The sequence below is a fragment of the Bradysia coprophila genome (genome assembly GCF_014529535.1).
Source record: "Bradysia coprophila strain Holo2 chromosome X unlocalized genomic scaffold, BU_Bcop_v1 contig_12, whole genome shotgun sequence".
Lineage (NCBI taxonomy): Eukaryota > Metazoa > Arthropoda > Insecta > Diptera > Sciaridae > Bradysia > Bradysia coprophila.
Window position 1 is genome coordinate 3,659,004 of NW_023503293.1, and position 8,538 is coordinate 3,667,541.

Below are 8,538 nucleotides of genomic sequence, written 5' to 3' on the forward strand. Positions count from 1 at the left end.
TCTGAATTACGCAACGTACAATTGAACTCACGAAAATATATGAAACATTCTCATATACGAAAACTCAAGTTCTGGATTCACTATCTGGATTCTACCCGTTGATCCCTACTCATTCCCAAGTAGCATTTCAGAAAAAATAACTTATTCGTTAGAATAACGTTGTAGCAACGTTGTCACAACGGTTTTGCAACCGTTGTTGCCCGGTTATAGTTTAACCTACGTCAATTAACCGTTGGATAACAGTTAAACAACTAAAAAGTTAAAAATTTAAGGTAGAGCAACTATAATTTTTAACTTTTTCGTTGTTTAACCGTTATCCAACGGTTAATTGACGTAGGTTAAACTATAACCGGGCAACAACGGTTGCACAACCGTTGTGGCAACGTTGCTACAACGTTATTTTAACGAATAAGTTATTTTTTCTGAAATGCTACTTGGGTTATTATGTAAAGAACAATTTCCAGAAGGTATAAATAATACCGCTGGAGCGATTCAGTCTTGTCTTGTCTTTCGCGTCGTCGTGTTAATTTGCAAGCTCGTTGTGCGTTCAAAGAGTGAATCAAATAATCAATTAATTTTTTTTTTAAATTTAATTAAAGAAAAAAATCCTTACTACTTAGAAATATGAACTAGTGTTAACTTCAATTCATATTTTGTATGAAAGAATAACTTAGAATAATTAAGAAGATTCTATAACCAAATCTCGGGAACAAAATTTCTGTTAAAGTTAATATCTTTTATCGTGAATGAAGTGACAATATTTGAATACTAAAAGTACGAATTGTGTTCATTATTGAAATTCCATTTATAGAATTTAATCGACAATATTAAATTAATTCGCTGCGTGAACGCCTATTTTGCCTTCCTTCAACCGCTTGGGAATCAAGGCAAGGTTCAATTCAGACCCGCGTTTAAAATAAGTACAGTTTAAAACAAGGTGAGAGTCGAACCTACAACTTTGTCACAACGAAACTTTTGAATTTACCGGCGGATTTGGCTGAACTTTTCAGTGTATGTTAAGGACGTAATTCTAAGAAACTGATTTGAAGGAATTTTTATAAAAGCTTATAATTTCGGAGCTATGAGCGTGTTAAGCTATTGAGCTATATGACCTATAACTCGGAAAATATGGCAGATATAAAGTTCGTTTAAAAGACAAATTTGTAGAGTTTAAGATTTCAGTCGACACGTGTTTCATGGTTTTCCTAAAATGTCGCTTATTTGGGAGCTATAGCGTTTTAAGTGCGAGCTATGTCAGCCATAACTCGGAAAATACGGCAGATAGAAAGTTCGTTTAAAAGACAAATTTATAGAGTTTCACATTCTAGTCGACACGCGTTTCATCGTTTTCCTAAAAAGTCGCTTATTTGGGAGCTATGAGCGTTTGAAGTGCGTCAAATTTTCGATTTTCGTCAAATTTTTGGATATTCGTCAGTTTTTAGATTTTAGTTAAATTTTCGATTTTTATCAAAGTTTTGATTTTCGTCAAATTTTCAAATTCCGTCAAATTTTCAAATTCCGTCAAATTTTCGAATTTTGTCAAATTTTTTATTTTGCAAGATTATATTGCATTCTAAAAAAAAGTTTTTGCTGATTATTAATGCTCATGCGAAGGTGAATCGCGGTATTTCATATTATAACTTTCAGCTCCTTTTATGAAATAGGACAACTCACGGTTCATATAGGACAACTCTCATATTACTTATAAACTTTAACACATTGAAGGTGCCGAGGAATACCTCTAATTAATTTTCTAAAAATGTAAAGTTTAACTTTTGAATTTTAGAAAATATTTGGAGGTATTCTTCGGCTCCTTACTTTCCAGCGTACCTTAAGTGCCTTAATGTAATTAATAAGTTAAAGTTATAAAGTTAAAGTTACAATCTTTGGAATATCATTTGAAAGTGCTAAGCAACGATTTCTCTTCGTAAAATCATTAAATGAATTAAACAAAATCTCGCTCGCTCCGCTCACGTTTTAAAATAAATGCCTTGACTTCACTGAAGGATAGTGTTATAGTGCAGTTGATAAGGACCAAAAAAAAGGTCGAACATTTACAAATCGGGTAGAGACAAATCAGTGATTGGATATTGTTTGGGATGTAAAAAAAAATTAGGTTATGGAAGGGTAGCCCAAAAATCCCCTCCATTCTTCCACCCCTTCGATGTTAAAATGCAGAGGCTTCGTGTATGATTTATTGTGAAGCGACGAATGAGCAAACAACAATGAGTAGGTACTCAAATGAAAGCTAAAGTCAGGATTTCGCCCATTTCAAGGGAATGCGTTAAAACAATAAAGTTTGAAATAAGTTTCAACATAATTTGACGAAATAATCCTGAATAAAGGATTTATTTTGAATATTATAATGTTTATTTATATCAAGTATTATATATTTTAATATCTACATGTATCCATTTTTTTATAATAAAGTGTTATAGTGTAATTGAGTAAGTCAGTATCAGTGAATTTGTTGTGTCAGTACCCAACATCTCGCTATCCCTGCAACAGCGCCACCTAGCGCTACAGAGGTTAAAGTTAAATATTTTTTAGAAATTTGTTCATAACAGTATTAGTTTTCTCAACAGGAGCGTCGAATAAAAAAATATATCGCTCGTTTCGCTCGCGTCACAAACAGTTACACTTTGGTAAAACAAAGTAGTCTACCTACTATTAGCGAAAATAATAATTTATCAACAAAAGAAGCGATAATCAAAATAAATTAATTCAAAAATTAGTGCCCCTAAAACAGAGAAAATAGTGACCTAATCACGAATTGGCTCCGCGCGGAAAAATTCTTTTTTTAGTCCCTGATTTTCATTGAGAGGTGAGTTTTTTCATATTTCCTCCAAGGATGTAAACTTTGGGGAGATCACGCAGACCGCCATTTTATTAGATACGAGGGAACACACAACGTCTGATGATTTTACATTCAAAAAACAATCACCACATCATCACAGCGATGACAATCATCAGAGTAGGTGAATTTTTGTATGAAATCATCCATGTTATCATCAAATGTGGTGTGTCACCCGCGTATCTGTATCTGCGTGACCTCCCCAAAGATTACAGCCTCCTTGATTTCCTCCGCTCCATAAAAATTTTGACATTAGACTATACCTATAAAGTATACTTTCATTGAGAAAAATCAAGGCTGTAAACTTTTAAAAACACAGCCTTACATACAAACAAATTCACCAAAATTGAATTTGTATGGCGTGGTGAATTTTGTGTGTGCTCATATTCACAAAAAGTGATGTAGTTTCTCCCAAAGTATATAAACACATGCCAAAACTCAATACTGAACAACACACTTCCAACAACATTATGACGCCAAACGTCACGGATGCAACATAACAAATCTTACATTCACCCGAAACTTTGGATCCGTATTTCTTGCTATTCCCTGAGGATTTGCGTTACCTTCACTATGTCTATGTACCTTGGTTTCTCCATCTCTGTGTATTTGGGACTAAACCTGTAATGAGTATATAGAAGAGAAAGGGGCAATACAGGTTTAGTCTCAAATACACCGAAACGCACCACAAAAGTGAACGCACGATAAACACTTGACACTTATCTCGATCTTGCCTAATTTTGACATTTCAACAGGTTCATTATACGCACCACAAACCAAACAAACATTGTTGAATCGCTTACAGTTAGAGCAGTGCATTCGAATTCGATTTTGGAACGAATTGTGACCGTATTCCAATATCTAAGTGTAGTCCCAAAATGAGTGACGAAGAAAACACGATGAATGGGTGAGTCATGCGTTTAGTCTTCACCGTACAGAAACAGTTTACTGAAAAAATTCTCCGCAAACTGTCCTCGTTTGCTATTTTCAATTCATTCTTGAATTTTTCATGTAGTAACATCAACACCGGTCCCGTTCCGAAAACATTCGAATATCACATGAAGCACACAAAACGTGGTAGCGCACTGATATTCAATCACGAAGTATTTGCAAATCCTAATGAATACGGAAAGAGATCGGGAACCAATCTGGATTGTGAAAGAATGTCACAAACTTTGACGGATCTCCATTTTAATGTAACAGTGTACAATGACTTGCCGCTCGCTGAAATAATGCATCGAATGAGGCAAGGTATAGTATACCGTTTCCGGAAAATGATCGATTGCGATAAGGAAGCCACATTATGCTAATGTTTTCCGTTTTTAGCATCTCAACAGGACTTCACGGATCATGACTGCATATTGATGGTCATTCTATCGCATGGTAAAGAAGACCTGAAAATTGCTGCTCATGATAGCGAATACAGTTTGGCCAGTGTTTTCCACTATTTCAAGGACAGCCAGTGCCCGTCTTTGAAGGGCAAACCGAAACTCTTTTTTATTCAAGCATGTCAGGGTTCTGCGGTCGATCCTGGAATTGAATTGAAATCAAACCATCAACACGCATCAAACAGTCGTCAAGAGCCTGAATTTTGTTTGAAAAATAGCTTCATTGGCTGTTACAATGTGATCATTCCACCAGACTTTCTCATAGCTTATTCCACCATCCCAGGTAATTTTGTTAGTTCAAAAAACGACGAAATTGCAATTCACAGAACCAAAAAAATGACTCAATTTTAATGGTTTTTTGTTTGCTTCGGCTCGCTTTTTCGGATAGAGAAGGATTTGTATTAAAACATTCGTCGCACCACTCGAACGAATCGTAATGTCGTTGCCATTTTAGGATTTGTTTCCTGGCGTAACTCAAATGGATCGTGGTTTATACAGACTCTGTGCGATTTGCTCAATGAAAGCGGCAAAACGCAAGACATCCTCACTTTACTAACATCCGTAAAACGTCGCGTAGCAACAGATTACTGTGAGTTCTGATGGTTCTGATCCTTTTGTTCATTATTCCGATATATTGTTCGATTTCATTTTATTCGTCGCTAGGCTCAAACACCGAAGACAAGGCAATGGACAAAAAGCTTCAGATTCCAAGCACCATTACAACTCTTACGCGCTTATTAAAATTCACCGGTAAAGATGATATAGCCAGTACCAAAAGAAAGTAACGTCGTCTCTCTACGTTTCTGCATGGGTATATATGTCTATATATATATATAGACATATACAAGCCCGGAAACATGACTGTTGATCTCAGTTAATTTTTAAAAGATGTGAACACAATTTTATTCATTCTTTTATTTAAAATTTAAAATTATTTCCTGATTTTTTGATAACGTAAAAAATAAATAAAAAATTAGCTAAAAGACTGGAGATAAAGTCTACCATCTGCTTGTTTCGATTTCTTCGGTAGAGATTAACAACGACCATCGAAACAAGAAAATATTATAGAAGTTTTTGGGTCCTTAATTTTTATAGATAATCACGAAGTTTTTCATCGATTTTATATAAAAATTGTAAATTATATTTCAATGTTTGTTGTGATTTTCCATAGAGAGACTCGCCGTAGCTCAACTAACAATTTCGCCATTGTGATTGCCAAATATTTCACCTACGGATTGTAAATTATTCCAGTGAAAGACACTTTTTGTTCCCACAAACGAAGTTTTCAATCCATCTAATTCCAATTCATTGTTGTGTGCAATAATAAAATTCTCTCACTGTACAATAATTAGTTATAGTTTAATTTTTGTAAATTTTAATAAAATTGAAAAACCTTTTTATGGTCAACTTTGCCATTTGAGTGTATTTGTGACAAAAATCGGGAAAAAATCTTGCAACATACCCAAAGCCTCGTAAATGTTAGCGAGTTAACGTGAATGATTTTCTAACTTCATTTCGTTTGAGTATACACGTACCAAAGCACCTAGCAGGGTCACGAAACTTACCAAAATTGTATTCCTATGATGAGATCAGTTTAGTACTGTAATCGAAGTGTGCGAATATTTCCATAGCTTTGTTTTTCAAGTCACTACAAAATTACCATTAAGACTGCTAATGGTATTATTGATATCAAAAAACTACTCTATTTGACGTGGTAAAACCTCTATTACCCTACTAGGTGCTTTGCACGTGCGCCTTACTATTCATAGAGGTAATTTCAATGTTTCCTTTCGTTGAACGAATTTTAAATAAACGTGTAAGTTTCCATTCTTAGCGAAATCCTCTGAGCTGTTGCTGAGAACCAGTACCAGCGTCCAGCCAGTACTCGTGAAACAACAAGGACCTAAGGCTTAAATTGGATTTGACATAGTGTATAGGGAGAAGGGTTCTGAGCAGTGCTGTGCCTAACCTCATTGCTGACTTTTCTCGCTGCTGTTGACAACGTTGTACTACTGTAGTCAAGACTAAACTTTAAGGCCACGCAGATTGCCATTTTATTAGATACTCGAGAACACACCACTTCTCATGATTTTTTATAAGAAAATTCACCACATTATCATGGTGACGATGATCACAACGAGAGGTGAATTTTTTGTATGAAGGAAGCCAGTGAAGGTGTTTACTATCGCAATTTTTCTCGTAATTTTGGATTTTCTATATAAAAAGTTGTATACGTATCTGTTGTGGACGGTTGATTTTAGGCACTGTCGCTTGTGGTTTGGGCAAAAAGTCGTGAAATTGCCATAAATGTCACTCTATATGGAGAGTTTTATCACAGTTTTATTGGTGTTTCGTATACTTGTGGAGCATAATTGGGTACTCGGGCTTTAATATTGTAATTTGGGTCGTGTTTCTAAATCACGAAAGGAAAATTAATTATTTCTAATGTTTCTTGAGCTTCTTGACTCTATCGAGCGCTTAGACTTCTTGGCTATTCCTTTCGGCTTTTCCGTTCGTTAAAACAAAACAAAAAAATTCTTGCTTTTGCAGTTCGCATTTATTTTCTCTTTCAACATCTCTGGTCCAATCTATCGCGATATCCTACACACTTAGTTACGACTCCAATAACGGCATCGATAATAGACAACAGAGTAATTCGTGACTGTCTCACGGGAAAGTAGCAAGTTTTACTATTGTCTAAAATATAGTTACGAACATCCGGTCCATAAGGGATCAACAAAGCAATGTATCGCTGAATATATTCGTCGATGTCGACAAACTTTGGACTGTCCTCTTGCAAGAGATCGGGTAGTTCCAATGCGAATTCCTTTAAATCTCTTATCTCTTTCTCTAGTGTATCGTACGTACATTCTGGATGAGAACGTTTGTTGCTAGTGTACGCGGCTTGGACTCTATTAACATTGACCAGTACAAAGTTGCGGAGATTAGAAATGAATCCGTTCGAATAGCATTCGGTTTCGTCTTGCGGGATTGGTCTTTTGTCCTAAAATAAAATCCGTTAAACTTTTACTTCCAATCATTTCTTCTCAATGAAAACTTACAATTTTAATGCAATTGCAATCACGAGCACCCGTCCAGACAATATCAAATAGATCAGAAGCACTAAACTTGTACTGAGTGTGGTCACTTCCCTCTATCAGTAGTGCATCCGCTTTCAATTGCGAACACGCCAACAAACCAACCAAAACATTTTCTGCACTAGCATATACAGGCGGTCGTGCTTGAATCAATATTTGAGCACAGTCTGGCGTATACGTTGTGAATGAGCATTTTGTATAGACATTGAAAACCTTGGATCGGTATTCAGCAAATTTACTGTACGCTGTCATGATCGTCGATGTACAATTATTTTCAGTGCACGAGAAATATGCGTCCACGACTGCCAATGTCCTCGCATGCATTTCGTTTACATGGATATGATACTTCGAAAAATCACATTTCTTATTCTTATTTGGGACAGACAAGTTAATGCGAACTGTGTTAAAATTTTGATTAACTTGATTCACATATCTAGTTTTTGAATTGCATTGTCTGATATCCGTGGGTCTGTCGATGTAAGCCTGAGTTAAAGATTGTTTTAAAGAAAATTATAAAATTGTTTTTTGTCTCATTATTACCAAATTGAGACAATCACATTGTCTTTGTTTTAGGAAACTGCTGAAGGGATTAGACAAATTCGGAACGAAGTCTTCCTGACATTTAGTGGCTTGGGATGCGTGAATCAAACAGATCTGTAAGAAATGAACATATTTCAACTTTCTACGATTTGCATAATCCTAAATTCACACCCAAGCAATGAATACGGCAATTAAATTCATTGATAGTACACGTTCGGATAGAGCAGCACAGACGTTCACACACTAGAAGGAATTTGGCAGTCGTGTAGCCTTTTATTGATTGATGTTTCAATATTAGGTCAGATATTGTTTGCCAAAGATATGTTATTGTCTTTTTCATTTTTTTTTCTTGGCGCTCTATTAAAAACATTTGCGCATATTTCTGTACAAACACTGATTCCAGGTACTTATCGGGTACACGGGTACAGTAAAAAAACATAGCTAATGCCGACCCGTACGAAACACCTATTCACCTATTTAGTGTGAAACTCTTTATTTCTCTTACTTCATACTCTTCTCTACTGAAAAACCTTTTATTTGACGTATCACTTACAAGTGTAACGTTTAAATGTCGAAAAACCGTCGAATCCAAAATCCAAAATCACTCATCTTCGAACTTAGCCTGTCTTTTGACATTACCAAACGGGAAAAAAAAGAA

The 8,538-nt window shown here is 35.5% G+C and overlaps 2 protein-coding genes across 3 annotated transcripts; one reads left to right on the top strand and one right to left on the bottom strand.

Moving 5' to 3' along the window:
- The first annotated feature begins 3,611 nt into the window (after positions 1-3,611).
- Positions 3,612-5,568, top strand: LOC119067220 (caspase-like). Its single transcript, XM_037170067.1, has 5 exons — positions 3,612-3,761; positions 3,870-4,105; positions 4,181-4,525; positions 4,697-4,831; positions 4,906-5,568. Exons 1-5 carry the CDS (start codon positions 3,733-3,735, stop codon positions 5,025-5,027), a joined length of 867 nt encoding a protein of 288 aa, XP_037025962.1. The 5' UTR covers positions 3,612-3,732; the 3' UTR covers positions 5,028-5,568.
- Positions 5,569-6,783: 1,215 nt separating this feature from the next.
- Positions 6,784-8,220, bottom strand: LOC119067219. 2 transcript variants are annotated; one of them, XM_037170066.1, is made up of 5 exons: positions 8,052-8,220; positions 7,970-7,994; positions 7,881-7,933; positions 7,305-7,823; positions 6,784-7,246 (listed from the first exon to the last, which is right to left on the bottom strand). In XM_037170066.1, the coding sequence occupies exons 1-5, from the start codon at positions 8,079-8,081 to the stop codon at positions 6,812-6,814; spliced, it is 1,062 nt and encodes a 353-aa protein (XP_037025961.1). In that variant the 5' UTR covers positions 8,082-8,220; the 3' UTR covers positions 6,784-6,811. The 2 variants fall into 2 exon arrangements, with proteins under 2 accessions (XP_037025961.1, XP_037025960.1); XM_037170065.1 differs by having other exon boundaries at positions 7,881-7,994.
- Positions 8,221-8,538: the final 318 nt, after the last annotated feature.

Coding starts and splice junctions, on each gene's coding strand:
- LOC119067220 (XM_037170067.1), top strand. CDS start 3,733: ATGAGTGACGAAGAAAACACGATGAATGG. Junction 3,762..3,869: donor GAAGAAAACACGATGAATGG/GTGAGTCATGCG, acceptor TTTTTCATGTAG/TAACATCAACACCGGTCCCG. Junction 4,106..4,180: donor AATGCATCGAATGAGGCAAG/GTATAGTATACC, acceptor TTCCGTTTTTAG/CATCTCAACAGGACTTCACG.
- LOC119067219 (XM_037170065.1), bottom strand. CDS start 8,081: ATGAATTTAATTGCCGTATTCATTGCTTGG. Junction 7,995..8,051: donor TTGCCGTATTCATTGCTTGG/GTGTGAATTTAG, acceptor CATTTCTTACAG/ATCTGTTTGATTCACGCATC. Junction 7,247..7,304: donor ATTGCAATTGCATTAAAATT/GTAAGTTTTCAT, acceptor ATTTTATTTTAG/GACAAAAGACCAATCCCGCA.